The sequence below is a fragment of the Pristiophorus japonicus genome, chromosome 1, assembly GCF_044704955.1.
Source record: "Pristiophorus japonicus isolate sPriJap1 chromosome 1, sPriJap1.hap1, whole genome shotgun sequence".
In the NCBI taxonomy this organism is placed as follows: Eukaryota; Metazoa; Chordata; class Chondrichthyes; family Pristiophoridae; genus Pristiophorus; species Pristiophorus japonicus.
In genome coordinates this window covers 491,933,924-491,959,220 of record NC_091977.1, presented here as the reverse complement: position 1 = coordinate 491,959,220, position 25,297 = coordinate 491,933,924, and the positions used below count along the sequence as shown (strand labels likewise).

The following is a 25,297-nucleotide window of genomic DNA, read 5'->3' as shown; positions in this document are numbered from 1 at the left end:
AGGATTGAAAAGAGTTGAAAAGGAAATGATGGAAAAAGTGGGCATGGAGCTGGTTTGAAAACCATAAAGAGGAAGGGGAGGATGAAGGTAGACCGGTAATTGGAAAGGACTGAGATATTGAGGCTGTTTTGTTTTAAGGAAAACTCAAGACTCTGATGCAATCTGAAACCAGTTTGAAGAGTTCTTTGCAGCTAATGAACATTTGAATCACTTGGTTGCAAACTTATATAGGGTGCCCTCCCAAATTGTTGGAGTGACTTACTCTGAGGTGATGAAGGCATGCTCCTTTATTGTGTAGAGCACATCCAGGAATTTGATTTTGGAGGTAAGAGTATGCCCGTGATAAATGATTGGCAGGTCATCTGGGCCATCCCAGCAGTCCACTGCAAAACAGATCATCAAACAATTGCAACATGCATTTATTGAAATAAACCTTTGATATTAGTAAGTAACCTTCTCATTATTTCCACAAGAGGGTGCAATTTATCCTTTAGTAAAATGCAGTCCTTCAGTAAATTGAAGCTGTCATCAGGACTTGCAGGTAGTATTAAATAGCCACCTAACCATTAATTGATACCTGGTGACGAGAAAGTGATATCCTTCCAAGTTTGTTTCCCCACCCCTCTCACTTTTATGTTGGCCTCTGTCATCGAACTACAGTATGCGGACGACGCTTGCGTCTGCGCACATTCAGAGACTGAACTCCAAGCCATCGTCAACATCTTCACCGAGGCGTACGAAAGCATGGGCCTTACACTAAACATCCGTAAGACAAAGGTCCTCCACCAACCTGACCCCGCCACACAGCACTGCCCCCCGCCCCCCCCCCACCTTCCGGTCCACGGCACGGCCTTGGACAACGTGGACCATTTTCCATACCTCGGGAGCCTATTATCAGCAAGGGCAGGCATCGACGACGAGGTTCAACACTGCCGCCAGTATGTCAGCGCAGCCTTTGGTCGCCTGAGGAAGAGAGTGTTTGAAGACCAGGACCTCAAATCTGGCACCAAGCTTATGGTCTACAAGGCTGTAGTGAATCCCGCCCTCCTATATGGCTCAGAGACATGGACCATATACAGTAGGCACCTCAAAGCGCTGGAGAAATACCACCAACGCTGCCTCCGCAAGATCCTGCAAATCCACTGGGAGGATAGATGCACCAATGTCAGTGTTCTCGATCAGGCCAACATCCCCATCATCGAAGCACTGACTACACTCGACCAGCTCCGTTGGGTGGGCCACATCGTCCACATGCTCGACACGAGACTCCCAAAGCAAGCGCTCTATTTGGAACTCCTACACGGCAAGCGAGCCCCAGGTGGGCAGAGGAAACTTTTCAAGGACATCCTCAAAGTCTCCCTGATAGATTGCAACATCCCCACTGGCACCTGGGAATCCCTGGCACAAGACCGCCCTAAGTGGAGAAAGAGCGTTCGGGAGGGAGCACCTCGAGTCTCGTCGCCGACAGCACACAGAAAACAAGCGCAGGCAGCGGAAGGAGCATGCGGCAAACGAGACTCCCCACTCACCCTTTCCTTCAACCACTATCTGTCCCACCTGTGACGGAGACTGTAATTCTCATATTGGACCGAGCAGTCATCTGAGAACTCATTTTTAGAGTGGAAACAGGTCTTCCTCGATTTCGAGGGACTGCCTATGATAATGATGATGGCTGGCCAAAGCTTTCTCTCCACTACTTCAAACAATGTGGTGTCATCAATTTCTAGTCACAGATTAGTGTTGATCAGTAAACATCCACATTTTGTCCCTTGCTCTGACTTTGTCCCCTCTTTGTGGGGAACGCTGGACTTTTTTAAATGTTATTGGTGACAACATCACTGAGCTAGGTCTTATTTCCTCCCCTATGGCACATCACAAAATCGTTCTTTTCTTTCTCTTCCTAAAACAAATACAACAGAATAGCACATCCATACCATTAACATCACTGCATGTTGATTCAAAATATTCCTTACTGTTGGTGCATGAAATGAGATATATGAGGTTGCATAACTTGGACACTCATTTCTCTCCCCTCTTTTGTTCCTCTCCTCTTCACATATTATGCCAACTGATGATATAATTTTATTCGAAACCCCACAGACCAAGAAAGAGCCAGGTTCAAGCCCCACTCTGTGCTGAGTCAGCTGAGGCGGCAGAAGAGATGCTTTATATGGATTTGCTCATCACCCTTAGGCTGAGGAGGGGATGACCGGCCAGCGTTTCAACTCCTCGCCACTCTCTAGCAGCCTTGGTTGGAGCTGTATCCCTGTGAATGTCAGATGAGGCCGGGATCGAGCGTGGCTGCGACGAACTGTCCGTGCAAAACAGCGATGGTTTAGAGGAAATGTACCACAGTGGGAGTCAGTGCTGAAGGGAGAAAAATGTGAGAAAATTGGAAAAAGGAGAGACGGCTTACGTTCTATGCAGCGGCATCCCATCCTTAGGCATCGGGCATAGGCTTCTAATGATGACTCACTGGAAAACTGGTCTCCAGTCAGATACCTGGAAGAGATGAAGAATATTTCAGACCTTTGGTCTCTGTTACTCGTACAAGTAATGGCCCCGATATTTACGGGGAGCGGGGGAGGGAGGAGGATCCCGGAAATCCAGAAAAAGTTAACATCAGGACCTCATTATGATTTCCTTACTGCATATCTCACCAGGCTGGCTGCCGGGCGATAAGTCAGTGGTAGATGGTCGTAGCCAAGGACCGTTGAGGACGGTCCCCAACAACCAGGAAAGATCAGGTGTTGGTGAGCGGTGTCGGACCAGCAATCAGGAGGGAGGGGGACCAGGAGGGACTGCGGGTTTGGGATGGCTGATCACGGCAGAAGATTTGCTTGTGGGGCCGAGGACAGCACTTCTGCTCCTTCTCGCTCACAAGCAGTGCTATGAAAAGCACTTTGATCCAGCTGCTCCCGTCTTAACTGTTAAGAGAATAAGGGGTTATGGGGAGCGAGCAGGGAAGTGGAGCTGAGTCCATGGTCGGATCAGCCATGATCGTATTAAATGGTGGAGCAGGTTTGAGGGGCCGTATGGCCTACTCCTGATCCTATTTCTTATGTTCTTTATGTCCATTTTGCTGCTGGGTTTTCCGAGCCCTGGGAAACCCAGCTGGCCAGTGTGAACTTTAAATCAGGCTTCCAAATGCACTGTGAGAGCCTGATATCAATTATAATGAGGCATCCCACCTCTCAAGAGCAGGGCATAGACACACCATGTAATCACACCGTATAAATGGCGGCAGGCGTGTGCAAGGCAGGTTGGGGTCGTGTTGCGTGATATTTTATTTTTAACCTTTCCTCAAACATCTCATGCCCATCGAGGGGGTAAGGGAGGGTTAAATTTCCCTCTAGTGTCTCTTACTGGTTGGAACAATTGGAGTACAATGTAATAGAATGCAACACTGCTACGTTCATTCATAGCATCCCTGACCAGGGCTAGACCATCAGAGGCAGGCAGTGAATAAGGTCCCACCCACAGCGTGGAAATGGAAAGTAAGACAGAAGACCACCTCTGAATTGCTCTGTCATATGTTGTGACAGTTGTTTACAGAGCAACAAGGTAGACCACATGCCTGCCTTGCTAGACAGTTTGAGATATCCAAAAGAGGGTGAGTGGGATAGGAATTCATAGGCACTGAAACATACAGGTGCTGAACAGTACCACGACTGTTAGATTTACTGAATGTGTACTGAATGTCTTCACAGCTGCGGCATGAAGAACATGTATTTCATTAAGGAGCATCGTTGCTTATTCTTATTCTTATTCCTGCCCCCACAGTTTAACATGAATCCACAATGAATCACCAAGCAGCCCTCAAATTAATGTTCACACAGACTCCTGATTCCACATGCTGTAACTCCACAACCGTGACCATGATCCATTAGAGCCTTCAGGTCCTACTCCCACAGGTTAATCTTCTAGTAGCTGTCTCAAGTCTGCCTTGGCAGAGGCTTCAGGACCGGGTCACAACCCCACTTCCCTCTGCCACTCAATTGCACGGAGGTTGAAAACAAGATACAAAATTTCTGTGATTTGCTCCCTATCCTGTGTGGAGGTAGTTGATCTCATGGGATGGAGCTGGGAACGCTACTGACCCAGTATTCCAGAAATGGAAAAATGCAGTCCTGCTCCTGCAAGTGTTTATTTATTCACGGGATGTGGGTGTCACTGGCAAGCATTTATTGCCCACCCTAATCATCCTTGAGAAGGTGGTGGCAAGCCACTTTCTTGAACCGCTGCAGTTCTTGTGGGGTGAAGGTACTCCTGTAGTGCTAACTTTGTCACAGCAGTTTGGTACAACTGAGTTGCTTGCTAGACCATTTCAGACAGCAGTTAAGAGTGAACCACATTGCTGTTGGACTGGAGTCACATATAAGCCAGACTTGGTAAAGGACATTGGTGAACCAATTGGGTTTTGTTGCATGGTCACCTTTACTGGTAGTAGCTTTTTATTTTATTCCAGATTTATTTAATTAACTGAATTTAAATCCCGCAGCTGCCACATTGGGATTTGAACTCATGTTTCTGGATTATTAGTCCAGGTTTTTGGATTACTAGTCTAGTAACATAACCACTATGCTACTGTACCTCCTGTGTGGGTATGAGGTTAGAATTTGACCTGGCTGTGATGACTTCCTCATCTCTGATTGAATAGTCTGCCAGCACTCATTATCTAGGCTCACACATGAAAAATGGCTACTTGGTTAAGGTACCAGTCAGTGGCCATCACACCTAGCATCATACCCCAGTGCAAGTTAGTGCTTTCAGGAGGGGAGGAGAGAAAGTTAAGGATTACATCAAAACCGTTTGTGCTCACTTAAAAAAAATGAAACAAAGTGTTACTTAACGTGTTGTGTGATGAGGAGATCCAGTAATACGAGAGAGGATGATTCATTTCTTCAGGAGTCACACGTTCAAACCATGAATCCAGAATCATGTTCTCTTTAGAGAACAGATACGCCAAGAACTAAAAGGCAAAAGAAACAGATGGATTTTCATTTGCCATCATTTTATATAAATGTGAGTTATCATTTTATTATATTCTCAAACAACATCTAGCCCGAGCACGGAGCTGCTACCGCCTACCATTAAGATCCACGGGAGTTAGCGGAGGCACAAACCGGTAGTGATCACAATGTCATCGCCGTGCTCAGTGACCCATTTTCACCCCGGAGCGAAAATTCACTCAATGCCCAGTGAGGCTGCCATGGGGCTGCCCGCGCCAGCTTCGCGGGTCACAAACTGGGCCACACTCAGCTCACGGGACAAAAATTAAAGGGGAGGTGCAGCGCGCACTTATTTTAAATGGCCAACATACCAGTCTTTTTCTGCCTTTTTCGACTGCCTCTTTCAATTTGCGGGGTCCGTGCCGCGATGTTGCAGTCCGGCACCCTGCTCACCAATGGTGAAGTTGTAGTCCCTGCTCCCTGATGCAGAGTTGGCAGCATGCCCGCCCCTTTAACAGAAGAGGAGGGCCCTGTGCTCCCGCTGGACAATTCCCGCAGTTAGCACCCCAGTCCTGTCCCCGAGAGGAAATGGAGCACGCAATATTGCACTCCAGTTCCTCTCAGGAGCAGTAACCCCAATTTTGCTGCTGGGGTGGGACTCCTGCGCCGGGCGCAGGAAGTCCCACCTCGCAGCGATTACCGCCCCCAAATGGGGCGATACCAAATTTCATCCCCTCTGTTTTGAAATCCCATTCACACTTTTATTGAAACCTAGGTGTAAAGTCACGGCCCATAGTGCAAGACTCCGCCATGGTTGAAGACAGTAGGCTGGAAGACAAGACAAATCATAAAGTAGCAGTTAAGTGATGTTGAGCTTGAGTATTATAAACCTGGAGAAGAAAAGGAAGATTGAAGGAGTTAGTGAACTCCATAGGTTTGAATTCCTGAGAAAGAATGAGCTAGATTAGGAGATGGTGTGATAGAACTTGATTTCAACACATGGAGGAGACAGGAGGGAGTAAGAGAGTGTTGGACATCATGTTTGAAGGAGGAATCAGAAAGGAAGGTTTAACCAACAAATAATACCAGTATGTGTATTTTTCGTCTTATTTTTTCTGATGCCTGACTGGGCCACACATCATAACATGATGCTGGAGACCCACATTGACATATCAGCTAATGTTGCTGTATTGCTGGCCAGTACGTTTGAGCTGGAGCTGCCTCAGTTAACAGTTTCCTCTAATTCTTCCCACCTTCCACATGGAGAAGTTTCAGATTTCTTCTTTGATGGAATGCCATTTGAGGAATCCCAGAATTGGACCAAATCCATGCTATCTAGTGGTACGCTATGCCAGAGCATGAAACCAACACCCAAAGTTGGGACTCTCCTCGTAAATTTCACTCCTTTCATTCTTACTTGAAGAAACTTTGTAAGTTAAACATTTACAAGGGACTGTCACCCAGGCATTCAAAGCATTGAACACAGGACACAAAACATAAAGGGTGAAAGTTCTTCTGGCTGCCTCTCGGTAGACTTTAGTTGCTTCAGTTGAGTTACCTGCTGGAGTGAGGGACAAGCTGGGACCTTGCCAGCTTTCCCACCTCATTCCCTCAAGTAAACAGGCTTTACAAAGCTGAAGATGAGCCATTCAACATGTTTGTGCACAGTAAGAGTGGGCCGAAGCTCTACCACAATATATTGCAATTCTGCCCAAGAGTCAAATGAAGACCATTTGAGACCTGCAGTTCACTGGAAATGAATGTGATAAGGCAAAAGTATATCTACCTCATCTAGTTGTAAAACAGGGTCAGATATCTCCCGCAGGGGGTCTTTAAAATAATTAAAGATGCACTCCCGAACTTTGTTAGTGTCGTTTGCCCAGCTTTCCTAAGGAAATAAGAATCACAACAATTAAGGGAGTCTGACTCCAGAGCTATCATTATAATGGTTTACTACAAGCAATTAAATAAATGTAATTTATGCATAGAATTTGGATTGTTTGAGCTTCTTCCCATTCACTCCAAAACTTTTCCCTGTTCAGCTTCCACTGCACATGCTGCTAACACTTCTTCGCATTCGCTTTTGTTTTGTTCAATTCCAGTGGACAAAATCCTTTCCCATTTACCACCAATAAGTAGAATTCCAAAAGCCCAAACTCCTTTTCATTCACCCCCAATTACTAAAGTTTTAATAGATGAAACCTTTTTCCAGGAATAATCTTCAGGGACTCATGGAAGAGTTTAATTTAAACTGAGGGAATATCATTCCACACCTTATGAACAGCAACAACAACAACTTTAATTTATATAGCATCTTTAATGTAGTAAAATGCCCCAAGGCGCTTCACAGTCGTGTAATCAGACATAAATTGACACCAAGCCAAAGAAAGAGACATTAGGACAGGTGACCAAAAGCTCGGTCAAAGAGGTAGGTTTTAAGCAGCACCTTAAAAGAAGAGTCTCATTGTGCAGAATTGTTAAGGCATGACATGCTGACAATTTGCAACTGTTTCCTACACAATCCATCGGCTAACATGGCTGTGGTCAGGCAATCAGTTTTAAAATTATCATTCCCATGTTTAAATCCCCCCATGGCCTCAGACTCCTCACCCCACCGCCCCATCTCTGTAATCTCCACCAGCCCTATAACCCTCCGAGAACTCTGCTTTCTTACAACTCTGTATGCTTATACACCCTTCCACTTCTTTCACCCACCATTGCCAACTGAGCCTTCAGTCATCCAGGCCCGAAACTCTGGAATTCCCTCCCTAAACTGCTTTGCCTCTCCACCTCCCACTCTTCTTTTAAGGTGCTGCTTAAAACCTACCTCTTTGACCGAGCTTTTGGTCACCTGTCCTAATGTCTCCTTCTTTGGCTTGGTGTCAATTTATGTCTGATTCCACGACTGTGAAGCGCCTTGGGCGTTTTACTACATTAAAGACGCTATATAAGTTAAAGTTGTTGTTGTTATTGCTATTCATAAGGCGTGGAATGATATTCCCTCAGTTTAAATTAAACTCTTCCATGAGTCCCTGAAGATGCAGCCCTCAAACCCATTGTCTTAGTTTCCCCGAACCTGAATATTTAAAGTGACAGCACACACTGGGGCATTCCATTGTATGACCTGTGCACAATGCTGCACAGAATGGTTGGATATAGTTCATTACTGAGCTCCTGGTCTTAGCCACAGTGGGAGGTAATGGGGAGCAAGAAAATAAATAGAGGAGATAATAAATTGAGGAGGAGTTATCCATAGATACTCTTACACACTTCTGATTGGTTGGTATTAGAGCAACCAAGTTCACCTGGCTCTCAACAGAAGTTGGGGCATGACCTGGGAAGAGCAAGGAATGGAGAGTTAATTGGAGAGAGTTCAAATTTACATTACCACAAACTAAGGGATTTATTTTCAAACATAAAAAAGCATGAAACTAGAAAAGGCTCTTCAGCTCATCAAACCTGCTCCTCCCACAGATTCCATACAATCTATTCTGTAATCGACACTACCTATCTAATGTCCTGCATGAAAATTCTCTTTGACTTCCAGTGTCTACATGGCTTTTCCATCGAAGTTTCGTGGACAAGGAGGAGAACTTCCGTGGGAATTCACCTCGCACAACCTTTTAACCAGTGAAATTCAATTCAGCTCTACAGGGCTTCCTTCAGTAGTTCAAAGCTCCAAGTTTCAAAATACCCTTGTCTTTCTTCTCAGGACTGTCTCCAATGCTTCAATGTCTTCCTGAACATTGACCATCCAAAATATATGAAGCATTCCAAATGTAATCCAAATGCCAGAGATTTATGTAAAGTTAGCATCATTCGAATTGTAACCAAAGCTGCTTTGTTGCCTCAATAAAAGAAATATTTGAAAGACTTGTATTTATATAGCGCCTTTCACAACCATCCAAAAGCGCTTTACAGCCAATGAAGTACTTTTGAAATGTAGTCACTGTTGTAATGTAGGAATAATTCACCTGGCTTGTGATTCAGTTTGCTTACCTTCTGATCATACTGCAGAAATTTCTGGAAGTCATACAGTGTTACTTGACAAAGCTCAGGCCGCTCCACATTCCTGCATGCAACAAAATAGTTTTTAATAATACTGTCAAAAGTAAGCAGAATTTTTCATTATAGACATGATTAATTGTCATATTTGGGGTCTGTAATTGAATTGATCAGTAGGTTTGGGTGAAGGGCAGAGAGTGTTGCTAGGGATTAGAGCAGTTTCCATTTGCTTGTGAGACCTGGGACTGAGGCACATTAGCTCAGATTTTCCCATCAGCATATTATTAGAAATGGGGGTAGAAGTGAACAGTAGGATTAATACTTGGATATCAGCTTGACCCAGTTTGTAGCACTCTTGGTTATCAGTCAGAAGTGTGTAGTTTCAACTCCTATCCTAGTTCTTTTAAGAACTGGCATGATAGATTGACTGGTCTCCTTCTGTGCTCTATGCATCCATGATTCCAGATTTATTAAATTTCTGAAAGCCCTGGATCATCAGCATTGGCAGTTTACACAACATGTTCTGTAAAAGAATCAACAAATTCAGTAAAACAAAATGATAAAGTTGTCCAGATAAAAATTAATTCTCATTTTTTTTAAAAAGGGTCAGGGAAATGAGAATTAGTTTGTGAAAACACTCATTGTGGTAAGAGCCCATTTTAAAATAGAGCAAATGTCAAGATGAAATCTATCAAAAACATTCGGAATATAGTCAAGTCAATGAAATGCTCCTTACCTCAGAGGAAAAGACAGCTCCAGCTGCTCGATTATCTGCACATACAAAAGCAGAGGTTGTACAAACAAAGAGTAACGGATATTAGGAATGAGTTACAGGTTGCAATCTAATCAAAGGATTCACGTGGTTTATCTATCGAATACTGGATATCTGGGAGTGACGTACAAGGACAGAATCTAATCGATGAGATCAGATGGCTTCTGTGTGGAAATAATGGATAACCAGGAGTGACCAAGAGGGTATAATCTATGTAAAAGGGGTCAGGTGATTATATATAGGATAATAGGTATTTGGGAGAGATAGGCAATAACAGACATTGTATATTTTATAGAGAATAGCAGACCCTAAATATATTATAGGGACTAGCAGGCCCTTATATATCATAGAGAATACCAAATCCTGCATATATTATAGAGAATAACAGACCTTGGGGCCCAAATTCAGGTCCTCAGCAAGACCCGTTACTGCCTGTTTGCAGTGGCTATGCGGCGGAATCGCGTGGCCATCGCTTTGTGGTCAACTGGCTGCCCCGACCCAAATTCAGGTCGGAGATTTTTCGGCCTGTACCCAATTCCGCCCTGCTGATGATGATCATTGCAAGCGCATCATCAAAACATGCACCACCGCTCTCCCTCACCTGCAAAATACACCGCCCCATATTCAGTAAAAACATCGTTGCCCCGCCATGCGGTGCTCCCGACAGTTTTTTCTGTCGGAGCACCTTCTCCTCACTGCATGCGGCCTGGCAGCGCAGCAGCCCTTCAAGGGGAGGGTCCACTGCCGTAGCCGCCATGTCTTTATTTTTGCCAGCCGACTTCCCGATTGGCCGGCAAAATAGTGGCCACAGGTTCAGATGGCCTGCCAATGGGTAGCCTGGCAACCCCTCTTGGGCGCCATGCCGCTGGCCCGGCCGAAACCCTCCCTGGTGGCTCAGGGGCCGAAGATATAAAATGCCGGATTCCTTCCCCATTAATGGAAGGGAGACAGCGTGGTGACGAGAGTCTTGGTCCCGCCCCAAATTCAGCCCCTCAGCCTGCCTTACCACCGAACTCCCACCTCCACAATGACCGACATTGAGTCCAATGTCACAAAAAAACTAAGAGCCGAAAATCAACAGAGAGGCCACCTCAATGATCCCAGCTGAAACAACTTAAAGAAAAAGGTAGGTGCGCCAGCTTTCTGGCAGCTCTGAATTTTGGCCCCCTTGTGTAGCAACATAGAAACATAGAAATTTATAGCGCAGAAGGAGGTCATTTCGGCCCATCGTGTCCGCGCTGGCCGACAAAGAGACACACAGCCCTTGGTCAGCAGCCCTGAAGGTTACATTTAAACCTATGAACAATGAACAATGGCGGAAAGGTAAAGAGCATCTGGCCCACTCAGTCCGCCCCACACAACTACGATATTCCATTATCGCAACATTTCACACTCCACCCCACCGAGAGCCATATGATCTCTTGGGAGAGGCAAAAAACCAGCTGAGAGCGCAGGCCAATTGGAGGAAAAAAATCTGGGAAAATTCCTCTTCAACCCATCCAGGCAATCAAAACTAGTCCAGGAGATCACTCTGGCCGTATTAGATTCCCTGAAGTACTTACCATCAGATCTGCGCCAGCCAACAAGAGGTTATCCAGTCTAATCCCACTTACCAGCTCTAGGTCCATAACTCTGCAGGTTATGGCACCTCAAGTGCCATCCAAGCACCTTTTAAATGTGGTGAGGGTTTCTGCCTCTACCACCTTTCCAGGCAGTGAGTTCCAGATCCTCACAACCTTCTGCATGAAGAAGCTTCCCCTCAAATCCCCTCTAAACCTTTCACCAACCACCTTAAACCTATACCCCCTCATAATTGACCCCTCCACCAAGGGAAATAGGCCCTTGCTATCTAGGCCCCTCAAAATTTTATACACCTCAATTAGGTCTCCTCTCAGCCTCCTCTGTTCCAAGGAGAACAAACCCAATCTGTCCTCATAGCTAAGATTCTCCATTCCAGGCAGCATCCTCGTAAATCTCCTCTGCACCCTCTCCAGTGCAATCAAGTCCTTCCTATAATATGGCAACCAGAACTGCCGCAGTATTCCAGCTGTGTCCTAACCAGTGTATTATACAATTTAAGCATAACCTCCCTGCTCTTGTATTCTATGCCTCGGCCGATAAGGGCAAGCATTCTGTATGCCTTCTCAACCACCTTATCCACCTGGATAATCTACGCTGCACTCTCTCCAAGGTGTGGTGCCCAGAAGTGAACACAGTACTCCAGGTGTGGTCTAACCAGGGCTTTGTATAGCTGTGTCATAATTTCTACCCACTTATATTTTTGTCCTCTCGATATAAAGCTCAGCATTCCATTTGCCTTTTTGATTATTTTCTGTATCTGTACATGATCCCTGAAGTCTCTTTGGACTTCCACTGTTTCTAGCTTTTCACCATGTATAAAGTACTCTGATCTATCCTTTTTAGGTCCAAAGTGGATGACCTCACACTTGCCGACATTGAAATCCATTTGCCACAGTTTTTCCCATTCACTTAATCTATTAATATCTCTTTGTCATTTTGAGCCTCATTTACATGGATCCAGCAAGCTGCGCGTGCCAAACTGGCGTTCTGAGGGAGTTTCCCAGCTGGGGAGGGGGCCTGAAAGTCTGAGCCTGGGGTGGGGGGGGGGGGAGGGCGGGGGTGCAGTGATTCCAAGGGGAGGTGGGCTTCTCATTCCTGGCCCCACAAAAATAAAAAATTAAAATGGTTTTGTGCTGCCTCCAGCGGTCCCTTTAAGAACTGCAATTTAGGCTGCTCAATACCAGTACAAATGAGTGGAGCGTGTGTACCTCAAAATGGCAATCGGGGTCCGATATATGTCACAGGACCCTAACTTGCATCTTAAAGTCGCTTCCTACCTGAAACAGGCGGGCATGCTGGTCACCCATTTAAAGTCCCCTAACAAGATAGCGGCAGTTAACAGAGATCGAAGATATTACAGGGAACAATGGATCTTCTATTATAGAGAATAACAGATCCTTGCCTAGAAATTCGGGTCATTTGCGGCTCCCTTTAGCACCCCTGGGCGGCGCTAACAGGGCGCAAACAACTTTTTGCCCGGGCGCGGTGCTGCTAACAACTTCCGCTAAATTCGGCGGGAGTTTAGCAGATGCGGCAACCCATAGCACCCCGCTCCGCTAGTGATTATGATGTCATTACGGTGCACAGCGCCCCGTTAGCATCCGGACCCTAAATTGGGTACCGCCCCTGAAGCTGCGCTGGGCGATGACAGCGACAACTTCAGGGGGCACGTACCAGGCGGCCGGCCGCTCATGGGGCCCAAGTTAACGGGAAGGTGTGTTGCTTTAAAAAAAAATGTCTCCGATTTTGTTGTGTGTCCCATTGAGGTTTTGAACGCGGGGTCCGTGTCATTTTTGGTCAGTTCGGCACTCCGCTTCAGATCCCCGCTCCCTGGTGGTCCAGGTAGGACCCTTTTTCTGGGACTGAGTGTGCAGCTTGGGCCCTTCCCTTTAATTAAGGGACAAGCCCCTCTTATACGGCCCACTGCGTAGCGCTGCTCCCCGCTCCCAACACATTCGTCCCACTATCGCTCCAGAAAGGAAGTGAAGCGCTTTATTTTGTGCTCTACTTCCTTTTGTGGGCGGTAACCCCAAAGTCTCGTGCCTCGTGAGTGGTACCCAATTCTCCCCCCCACCTCCTAGGGAAATAGCTGATCCTATATTTACTATGGAACATAGCAGATCCTGTATATGGTATAGTGAACAGCTGACCTTGTGCATATTTTAAAGTTACAGCAGGGGCAACATATATCTATATTCATTCAATTGTACATCAGGCTTGCAGTTGGTCCATCAATCTAAGTAAATACTCACTGATTTCTGTGCATCAAACAACAGGTTTCTGTAGAATAGAATGAAGTGCCCGTAGTTCATATCCACCCTCGTGTCCACTTCCTGTCAGGAGGATAAATAAAGCATAGGTACCATGAATCCACAGCCTCTGTCACACTCACCAGCAGAGGCAGCTTTGTGCTGGAAGAGTATTGGAAAGTACTGAACATCATTTGGCTCTTCCAGCTTGTTCTTTTCCGATAGGCCAAGTACATGGTTCATTCTCTGATTGGCAACCAGTAACTAGTGGGACAGGGATCAGTGCTGGGACCCCAACTATTTACAATCTATATGAACGACTTGGAAAAAGCGACTGAGTGTAACGTAGCCAAGTTTGCTGATGATACAAAGATGGGAGGAAAAGCAATGTGTGAGGAGGACACAAAAAATCTGCAAAAGGACATAGACAGGCTAAGTGAGTGGGCAAAAATTTGGCAGATGTTGTATAATGTCGGAAAGTGTGAGGTCATACACTTTGGCAGAAAAAAATCAAAGAGCAAGTTATTATTTAAATGGAGAAAGATTGCAAAGTGCCACAGTACAGCGGGACCTGGGGGTACTTGTGCTTGAAACACAAGCGATCAGGAAGGCCAATGGTATCTTGGCCTTTATTGCAAAGGGGATGGAGTATAAAAGCAGGGAAGTCTTGCTACAGTTATATAAGGTATTGGTGAGGCTACACCTGGAATACTGCGTGCAGTTTTGGTTTCCATGTTTATAAAAGGATATACTTGCTTTGGAGGCAGTTCAGAGAAGGTTCACTAGGTTGATTCCGGGGATTAAGGGGTTGACTTATGAGGAAAGTTTGAGTAGGTTGGGCCTCTAATCATTGGAATTCAGAAGAATGAGAGGTGATCTTATCGAAACGTATAAGTTTATGAGGGGGCTTGACAAGGTGGATGCAGAGAGGATGTTTCCAGTGATGGGGGAGACTAGAACTAGCGGGCACGATCTTAGAATAAAGCGCTGCCCATTTAAAGCAGAGATGAGGAGAAATTTCTTCTCCCAGAGGGTTGTAAATCTGTGGAATTCGCTGCCTCAGAGACCTGTGGATGCTGGGACATTGAATAAATTTAAGACAGAAATAGACAGTTTCTTAAACGATAAGGGGATAAGGGATTATGGGGAGCAGGCGGGGAAATGGAGCTGAATCCATGATCAGATCAGCCATGATCGTATTGAATAGTGGAACAGGCTCGAGGGGCCATATGGCCTACTCCTTTTCCTATTTCTTATGTTCTTATGTTCTTATATTGCCCAGTCATGAATCCTCCCAATTTATTAAGTCTCCTATGAATAAAACTTTTAAAAAGATTATTCTGCTGATCCCAGAGCTTATACAGCAAATGCTATAGAGTATCAATGTTGCATTCGAATCCACATTATTGATCTCGAAGCAATTATTTTCGACACATGATATTCCCAAAGTCCCAACCGGACTAAACCCATGATGTTCCAGAGAATTTGATCTCTGTTTACATGTGTTCTAATAACCTTCAGTCTCTTTCAGAACAAGCTCTTCAGCTAGCATTTACTTTAAAGAAATTAATCAACATTATCAGAATTTTAGCACATTGTTATTACAGTATTGATACGGCTTGAGCACAGTATTAACACAATATTAATTGAATTTTGGCAACATCAACTCAGTATTAAGGTAGTTTCAGTACATTATTAGAACAGTATTAACAAAATATTAACGCAGTATTGATACAATTGTAGTATTGTAGGGCGCTGAGCAACACGAGTCCCGTTGCCGAGAGCATGCAGAAAACAATCGCAGGCAGCGGAAGGAGCGTGCAGCAAACCAGTCCCACCCACCCTTTCCTTCAACCACTGTCTGTCCCATCTGCGACAGAGACTGTAATTCCCGCATTGGACTGTTCAGTCACCTAAGAACTCACTTTTAGAGCGGAAGCAAGTCTTCCTCGATTTCGAGGGACTGCCTATGATGATGAGTAAATCATTACCACAGTATTGGTACCAATGTATCCTTTAATTTTTGGGGGGGTAAGCGATCCCTTTTATGGGCTAGGTGGCTCATTCAAATTCCCGCGCATGCGCATTTTTTCTATTTAAAAGCTCTCGTGCGGGAGCTCCAGACAGTTACGCTGCCATACAGCTTAAAGGGAACATTGATCAGTACTATTTTTTTTATTCATTCACGGGATGTGGGCGTCATTCGTTCTGCCACGAATGCCTCACCTCCTGACTCTTCAAAGCCATTTCACCTTCTGCAAGACACAAGTCAGGAGTGTGATGGAATACTCTCCACTTGCCTGGATGAGTGCAGCTCCAACAACACACAAGAAGCTCGACACTATCCAAGATAAAACAGCCCGCTTGATTGGTACCCCATCCACCACCTTCAACATTCACTCCCTCCATCACCAGTGCACCGTGGCTGCAGTGTGTACCATCTATAAGATGCACTGCAGCAATTCGCTAAGGCTTCGTTGACAGCAACTCCCAAACCTGCGACCTCTACCACCTAGAAGGACAAGAGCAGCAGGTGCATGGAAACACCATCACCTGCAAGTTCCCCTCCAAGTCATACACCATTTTATCTTGGAAATATTTTGCCGTTCCCTCATCGTCGCTGGGTCAAAATCCTGGAGCTCCCTACCTAACAGCCCTCTGGGAGTACCTTCACTGCACGGACTGCAGCGGTTCAAGAAGGTGGCTCACCACCACCTGCTCAAGGGCAAATAGGGATGGGCAATAAATGCCGGCCTTGCCAGCAACGCCCACATCCCGGAACAAATGTTTTTAAATCACTGTTATCCGCAATGCCTTGGTACCCCATTGAACTGGTGTGCCAACAAACTAAGCTAGTAGACCGCTGTACTGTTTGCAAGTGTAGTATGAGTTAAAAAGGACATAGGAACAAAGAAACACAGAAAATAGGTGCAGGAGAACGCCATTCGGCCCTTCGAGCCTGCACCACCATTCAATAAGATCATGGCTGATCATTCACCTCCGTACCCCTTTCCTGCTTTCTCTCCACACCCCTTGATCCCTTTAGCCATAAGGGCCATATCTAACTCCCTCTTGAATATATCCAATGAACTGGCATCAACAACTCTCTGCAGTAGGGAACTCCACAGGTTAACAACTCTCTGAGTGAAGAAGTTTTTCCTCATCGCAGTCCTAAATGGCTTACCTCTTATCCTTAGACTATGTCCCCTGGTTCTGGACTTCCCCAACATCGGGAACATTCTTCCTGCATCTAACCTGTCCAGTCACGTCAGAATTTTATATGTTTCTATAAGATCCCCCTCATTCTTCCAAACTCCAGTGAATAAAGGCCCAGTCGATCCAGTCTCTCCTCATATGTCAGTCCAGCCATCCCGGGAATCAGTCTGGTGAACCTTCGCTGCACTCCCTCAATAGCAAGAACGTCCTTCCTCAGATTAGTAGACCAAAACTGAACACAATATTCCAGGTGAGGCCTCACCAAGGCCCTGTACAACTGCAGTAAGACCTCCCTGCTCCTATACTCAAATCCCCTAGCTATGAAGGCCAACATAATCATTTGCCTTCTTCACCGCCTGCTGTACCTGCATGCCAGCTTTCAATGACTGATGTACCATGACACCCAGGTTTCAATGCACCTCCCCTTTTTCTAATCTGCCGCCATTCAGATAATATTCTGCCTTCGTGTTTTTGCCACCAAAGTGGATAACCTCACATTTATCCACATTATACTGCATCTGCCATGCATTTGCCCACTCACCTAACCTGTCCAAGTCACCCTGCAGCCTCTTAGCGTCCTCCTCACAGCTCACACCGCCAACCAGTTTTGTGTCATCTGCAAACTTGGAGATATTACACTCAATTCCTTCATCCAAATCATTAATGTATATTGTAAAGAGCTGGGGTCCCAGCACTGAGCCCTGCGGCACCCCACTAGTCAGTGCCTGCCATTCTGAAAAGGACCCATTTATCCCGACTCTCTGCTTCCTGTCTGCCAACCAGTTCTCTATCCACATCAGTACATTATCCCCAATAACATGTGCTTTAATTTTGCACACTAATCTCTTGTGTGGGACCTTGTCAAAAGCCTTTTGAAAGTCCAAATACACCACATCCACTGGTTCTCCCTTGTCCATTCTACTAGTTACATCCTCAAAAAATTTCAGATTTGTCAAGCATGATTTGCCTTTCATAAATCCATGTTGACTTGGACCGATCCGGTCACTCCTTTCCAAATGCGCTGTTATTTCATCTTTAATAATTGATTCCAACATTTTCTCCACTACTTATGTCAGGCTAACCGGTCTATAATTACCCATTTTCTCTCTCCCTCCTTTTCAAAAAAGTGGTGTTACATTAGCTACCCTCCAGTCCATAGGAACTGATCCAGAGTCGATAGACTGTTGGAAAATGATCACCAATGCATCCACTATTTCTAGGGCCACTTCCTTAAGTACTCTGGGATGCAGACTATCAGGCACCGGAGATTTATCGGCCTTCAATCCCATCAATTTCCTTAACACAATTTCCCACCTAGTAAGGATATCCTTCAGTTCCTCCTTCGCACTAGACCCTTGGTCCCCTAATACATCCGGAAGGTTATTTTTGTCTTCCTTCGTGAAGACAGAACCAAAATATTTGTTCAACTGGTCTGCCATTTCTTTGCTCCCCATTATAAATTCACCTGAATCTGACTGCAAGGGACCTATGTTTGTCTTCACTAATCTTTTTCTCTTCACATATCTATAGCAGCTTTTGCAGTCAGTTTTTATGTTCCGGGCAAGCTTCCTCTCATTCTCTATTTTCCCCCTCCTAATTAAACCCTTTGTCCTCCTCTGCTGAATTCCACATTTCTCCCAGTCCTCAGGTTTGCTGCTTTTTCTGGTCAATTTATATGCCTTTTCCTTGGATTTAACACTATCCTTAATTTCCCTTCTTAGCCACGGTTGAGCCACCTTCCCTGTTTTATTTTTACTCTAGACAGGGATGTACAATTGTTGTGTTGTGGAAAAATATTTCCGAGACTGTATAATATATAAAGAGAGGTTGATTAAATCGGAGACAAAGCTTTGGGAGAAGTGTTAGAGACCCCTGTCTCTGAACCAATTCTCAATTTGGTATCTCCAGTGAGGTTCTTTTATCTTACAAATTACGTCACTTTACATCACATGTTTTAGCACTAGTCCTTACAAGGTTTGCAAAGCTTTTCATCCAAGGCTGAGTTCTTGATATAAACCAGCCTTCATTATGACAGGGCATTATAAACAAGTGCAGGTCTTTTGGCACCGGTATAGACAGACATCCCACTTAATTATCTCTCCAGTCGTTCAATATCTCACTTTCCAATCTCCATAACTCAAGGCCAGCATACCTTGAAGTCTAACTGTTTTTTTTATATAAAGCATAATGCATCAGTATTGTCCCTTACAAAATTCATTAAAGGGGAAAATAAAACAAATGTTTGGTCCCGTATACTAGTCAAGTATATGTCCAAAAATCCGCTCCAACAGTTGAAGTTATCCATGTGATCTTTAAATGTTTGCCATTGCCTATCTGCCGTCAACCCTTTATGTATAATTTGCCAGTCTATTCTAGCCAATTCACGTCTCATACCATTGAAGTTACCTTTCCTGAAGTTCAGGACCCTAGTCTCTGAATTAACTGTGTCACTCTCCATCTTAATAAAGAATTCTACCATATTATGGTCTCTCTTCTCCAAGGGGCCTCGCACAACAAGATTGCTAATTAGTCCTTTCTCATTACACATCAGTCTAGGATAGCCAGCCCTCTAGTTGGTTCCTCGACATTGGAGGACGGGAGGGATTGCAAAGGCAACTCTATTAGAATCAATGCCTGCTACTGTAACCTTTCTTCTAGAGTTACGTTAAGCCAATGACACCAAGAACATATCTCAAAAACTGGAGCCATCACCTGGGCAATACGATGGAATCGGATTCCCCTAATTCTGCACTGGGGAGGTATAGAGCTCACATTACTATGCTGTTAGGGATTCAGCGCTGAGTCAGCACCAGCAGCGGTCACAGTCATTCCTTGCCAGACTTTTATTTTCTGCATGTCAAATGGATCCCCTTTTTATTAGGACCCATAGGAAGAGCATGTAGCGGCTTGGTACAGACAACATTTTCTGTGTTTTCATTAAAGAAGCCCGGTGCAATGACAATTATCAGAGATTATAATAGAATGTTAAATAGAGGGAGATTTATATGCTTTCCTAGTCATGAGGCAACCACAGTAATGTAGATTATTTTAGTGATCATTATCATATGACAAACTGATATAGTGTCAGGATTGTGTAAAGAGCGAATGAAAGAACTTTTGTTTATATTGGCAGCTTATCTGGTCCTCAGGACAACCCAAAGCACTTCACAGGCAAAGAATTACATTTGAAGTAAGGTCACTGTTCTTTTGTAGGTAAATGCATCACGACAATGTCCCACAAACCGTAAACAAATGAATGAATGACCAATTAATCTGTTTTTGGTGATGTTGGTTGAGGAAGCAATGTTGGCCAAGGTGAACTGCCTCCTATTCTTTGACTAGTGATATGGGATCTTTTACAACCCTCCAAGCAGGCAGAATGGTATAAAGTCTCATTGATATCTCCACATTCAATTACACGCTTGTATTGTGAAGCATTCAGTACACTGGGAAGATAGCCCTCATTAAACAGGCCAGAGCTCATGTGTTCCATCTTTAAGACCTGTTTCTGAATGTGCGTTAAGGATTCAAAGCACTAGTTTGTGCATTCATAGCCAGCTCCTGGTAAGTACAAACCAATAGCACACAACTGTTCATAACTGAGCAGAAATTGACATTAATCTCAGGCAAGTATATGGGCTCAAAATTGGCCCACCCCTTTTTTCGGCGCACTCACTGGAGATGCGCCGCTTTTCTGAGTTGAAAAGTGCTCCGAAAAAATCGCTCCGCACTTTGGCCACTGTCCAGCTTCTCCCGGGTCTTCGTGCAGCGTGGCCAGTCGGGTCAGGGGCGGAGCCAGCGTCCTGCGCTAAAAACAATGCCGGGACATCTGCACATGCGCATTGGAGTGTGTGCTCATGCGCAGTCGCTCCTCGCCCCAAGCCTCTCAGTATGTTGCTGCAGCGTGGGATCCAATCATCATCATCATACCAGCTAGTGGTGCGTCCCGCCCCTATCCCAGGCCGAGTAGCCTACCGCACAGGCCACTTCAGAAAACCCTTGCGGAGAGTTAAGAAATCAGCGCAGGTAGGTGCATCGGAGGCCAGCAGAACTTAATGACTTTACTAAAGAATGTGAGTAGGATCAAACAGCTACACAGGACATCATATAACTTTGCAAAGTTAATTTACTATATAACAGAAGCACAGGCCAGCCCGCTGCCTTCGCGCGCTGAAGATAAAGGTTGGGTAGGACTTACTTCTATTTTTTATTTGGATATTTTGAAATTATGTAAATATGTTTTGTCTCTTGTGAATAGTGGTGACCATTTGTCAAGCCTATTCACCTGGTGCTATTGTGAAAGAAGATCATAAGTGACGGAGGAACCCTGAGAGAATATCTTATTTATTGAAGTAGACATTATTTAAATAATATGGGCTCAAATTTGGCTCAGTATAATTATTGCAAACAAATAGTTGTTTAAATTAGTTCTGAGATTAGGGCAATTTAATTCAACTATCTTTTACTTCTTTTATTTTTGTAGTTTAAGCTTCCATGAATGCTTCTGTTGTATAGTAAATTAACTTTGCAAAGTTTGTCATATGATGTCCTGTATAGCTGTTTGATCCTACTCACATTCTTTAGTCAAGTCATTAAGTTCTGCTGGCCTCCGATGTATCTACCTACACTGATTTCTTAACTCTCCGCAAAGGTTTTCTGAAGTGGCCAAATACGCTGGCCTAAGTAGATTTGTAATAACTATTAGCTGGCCAAAGTGGCCTAAATGGCCAAAACTGGCGTAGGTGGCTGGTAACGCCCCCTGTTGAGAAAAAAAAACGAAACAAAAAAAATCCTAACTAACTCACGTACACTGGCGCAAATTGAATGTGCAAAATGGGAATTTTTAAGATACTCCAGAAAAATCAAGTTGCTCCAAAAAAAACGGAGCAACTTCTGGCCAATGTTGAGCCCTAAATCACTAGATATATTCTTGTAAAGGAGAAAATTGGAGGACAATAGGGAAAGAGCAGGGGAGTGGAACTAATTGAATAGCTCTTTTAAAGAGCCAGCACAGGAACGATGCTGAATGGTCTCCTATGCTATAAAATTCTGTAATTCTAAGGAGACCACAAGGGTGCTTGCTGTAGTAATGGAAGGCTCACATTTGATAAGTAAAAGGCACTTTCCTGACGCTGTAGTTAAGGGAAATGGAGCTGTGGTGATTTTTCTTGGGAACTTCCTGATCTGTATGGTTCAGTATCACACCAGGTACTGCACTTCACTAAGGAAGACACAAATAAACTCCCGAAAATACTAGGGGACCGAAGGTCTAGCGAGAAGGAGGAACTGAGGGAACTGAGGGAAATCCTTATTAGTCAGGAAATGGTGTTAGGGAAATTGATGGGATTGAATGCCGATAAATCCCCAGGGCCTGATAGTCTGCATCCCAGAGTACTTAAGGAAGTGGCCCTAGAAATAGTAGTTGCATTGGTGGTCATTTTCCAACATTTCATGGATTCTGGATCAGTTCCTATGGATTGGAGGGTAGCTAATGTAACGCCACTTTTTAAAAAAGAAGGGAGAGAGAAAACAACGAATTATCGACCGGTTAACCTTACATCGGTAGTGGGGAAAATGCTGGAATCAATTATTAAAGATGTAATAGCAGCGCATTTGGAAAGCAGTGACAGGATCGGTCCAAGTCAGCAAGGTTTAAGAAATGGAAATCATGCTTGACAAATCTTCGAGAATTTTTTGAGGATGTAACTGGTAGAGTGGACAAGGGAGAACCAGTGGATGTGGTGTATTTGGACTTTCAAAAGGTTTTGACCGGGTCCCACACAAAAGATTAGTGTGCAAAATTAAGGCACATGGGATTGGGGGTAATGTATTGACTTGAATAGAGAACTGGTTGGCAGACAGGAAGCAAAGAGTGAGAATAAACGGGTCGTTTTCAGAATGGCAGGCAGTAATTAGTGGGGTACCACAAGGTTCAGTGCTGGGACCCCAGCAATTTACAATATACATTAATGATTGAGATGAAGGAATTGAATGTAATATCTCCAAGTTTGCAGATGACACTAAGCTGGGTGGCAGTGTGAGCTGTGAGGAGGATGCTAAAAGGCTGCAGGGTGACTTGAACAGGTTAGGTAAGTGGGCAAATGCATGGCAGATGCAGTATAATGTGGATAAGTGTGAGGTTATCCATTTTGGTGGCAAAAACAGGAAGGCAAATTATTATCTGAATGGTGACAAATTAGGAAAAGGGGAGGTGCAACGAGACCTGGGTGTCATGGTACATCAGTCATTGAAGTAGGCAAGCAGGTACAGCAGGCAGTTAAGAAAGCAAATGGCATGTTGGCCTTCATAGTGAGAGAATTTGAGTAAAGGAGCAGGGAGGTCTTGCTGCAGTTGTTACAGGGCCTTGATGAGAGCACACCTTGATTATTGTGTGCAGTTTTGGTCACCTAATCTGAGGAACGACATTCTTGCTATTGAGGGAGTGCAGCGAAGGTTCACCAGACTGATTCCCGGGATGGCAGGACTGACATATGAAGAAAGACTGGATCGACGGCTTATATACACTGGAATTTAGAAGAATGAGAGGGGATCTCATAGAAACATATAAAATTCTGACGGGATTGGACAGGTTAGATGCAGGAAGAATGTTCTCGATGTTGGGGAAGTCCAGAACCAGGGGTGACAGTCTAAGGATAAGGGGTAAGCCATATAGGACCGAGATGAGGAGAAACTTTTTCACCCAGAGAATTGTGAACCTATGGAATTTTCTACCGCAGAAAGTTGTTGAGTCCAGTTCATTGGATACATTCAAAAGGGAGTTAGATGTGGCCCTTATGGCTAAAGAGATCCGGGGGAATGGAGAGAAGGCAGGAATGGGGTACTGAAGTTGCATGATCAGCCATAATCATATTAAATGGTGGCGCAGTTTCGAAGGGCCGAATGACCTGCCCCTGCACCTATTTTCTATGTTTCTATGTTTCTATGTTTCTAAGCTGACAAGTCATTAGGGCATCTTAGCTAGGGGGTATTGATGGGATAATGAAAGTGTTCGAATCCCTGTAATGTGACTCCTCAGCAAAATCTTTCAGAAAAAAGAAAGTATATTTAAAGGGCTACATGAAGTCAGACACTTTTTCCTAATCTACAAAAATGAGCAAGGAACATAAGAGTTGTGAGAGAAGTATTTCTACTTACCAACAGCTTGTCCCGCAAGAACCTCATATTTGGGACTCTGTAGTTGACTTGAGGAAGCATGGTCTTTAGATCCTTCACAGTGATGCTGGAAAAAATAAACATTACATATACAGTTCAATAACCATACAGCATAAATATTTCATGCAAGAAGGTAGGAATGAACGAAAGTCAGAGGTCGGAATGAGTGAACAGAGAGGGAAGGAATGTGAAGAAAAAAGACAAAATTAATGAAAGGCAGGAGCCACATGAGATATTAGGGCAGATGAAGAGGTAAGTTTTAAGGAGCGGCTTAAAGAAGGAAAGAGGTAGAGAGGCGGCGAGGTTTAGGGAGGGAATTCTAGAGCTAAGGTCTCAGTAGCTGAAGGCACGGCCGCCAATGGTGGAATGATGAAAATCGGGGATACGCAAGAGACCAGATTTGGAGGAGCGCAGATATTTTGATGGTTGTAGGGCTGGAGGAGGTTACATAGATAGAGACTGGCAAGGCCATGGAGGGATTTGAAAACAAGGATGAGAATTTTAAAATCGAGGTGTTGCTTAACCAGGAGTCAATGTAGGTCAGCGAGCCCAGGGGTGATAGGTGAACAGGACTTGTCATATGTTAGAACACAGTCAGCAGAATTTTGGATGCCCTCAAGTTTAGGGAGGGTGGAAGAAGGCCAGCCAGGAATGCGTTGGAATAGTCAAGTCTAGAGGTAACAAAGGCATGGATGAGAGTTTCAGCAGCAGATGCACTGAGGCATGGGCGGAGTTGGGCAATGTTATGGAGATGGTAATAGGCGGTCTTAGTGATGGTGCGGATATGTGGTCGAAAGCTCATCTCGGGGTCAAATACGACGTCAAGGTTGCGAACAGTCTGGTTCAGTCTCAGACAGTTGCCAGGGAGACGGATTGAGTCGTTGGCTAGGAAATGGAGTTTGTAGCTGGGACCAAAGACAATAGCTTCAGTCTTCCCAATAGCCAGTACTGGATGTCGGACAAGCAGTCAGACAATTTAGGGATAGTGGTGGGGTCGAGAGAGGTGGTGGTGAGGTAGAGCTGGATGTCGTCAACGCACATGTGGAAACTGCCGCTGTGTTTTTGGATGATGTCACCGAGGGGCAGCGTGTAGATGAGAAATAGGAGGGGGCCAAGGATTTATCTTTGGGGGACATCAGATATATCAGTGCAGGAGCAGGAAGAGAAGCCATTGTAGGTGATTCTCTTGATGATTCTCTGAAATGAGCGAAATAGAGTTGGAAGAAATGAGTGAAAGACAAAGGGTAGGGATGAGTAAATCCAAAGGGCAGGAATGAGTGAATGGTTTGAGGGTGCCATGGGAGAAAGGTGGCGACCAGAACAAGTGAAAGGCAGAGGTAGGAATGAAT

General features: G+C 44.7%; 1 protein-coding gene across 4 annotated transcripts in view; it reads right to left on the bottom strand.

Moving 5' to 3' along the window:
- LOC139277169 (1-phosphatidylinositol 4,5-bisphosphate phosphodiesterase gamma-1-like) overlaps window positions 1-25,297 on the bottom strand; it is a 273,993-nt gene that overhangs the window by 73,436 nt on the left and 175,260 nt on the right. For all 4 annotated transcript variants that reach the window (XM_070895279.1, XM_070895298.1, XM_070895271.1 and 1 more), the window contains exons 5-12: window positions 23,931-24,015; window positions 13,563-13,643; window positions 9,694-9,728; window positions 8,952-9,024; window positions 6,739-6,840; window positions 4,854-4,972; window positions 2,417-2,502; window positions 263-383 (exon numbers count right to left, since the gene is read on the bottom strand). In XM_070895279.1, the coding sequence (XP_070751380.1) occupies window positions 263-383; window positions 2,417-2,502; window positions 4,854-4,972; window positions 6,739-6,840; window positions 8,952-9,024; window positions 9,694-9,728; window positions 13,563-13,643; window positions 23,931-24,015 (702 nt within the window). The remainder of the gene's footprint in view (window positions 1-262; window positions 384-2,416; window positions 2,503-4,853; window positions 4,973-6,738; window positions 6,841-8,951; window positions 9,025-9,693; window positions 9,729-13,562; window positions 13,644-23,930; window positions 24,016-25,297) is intronic.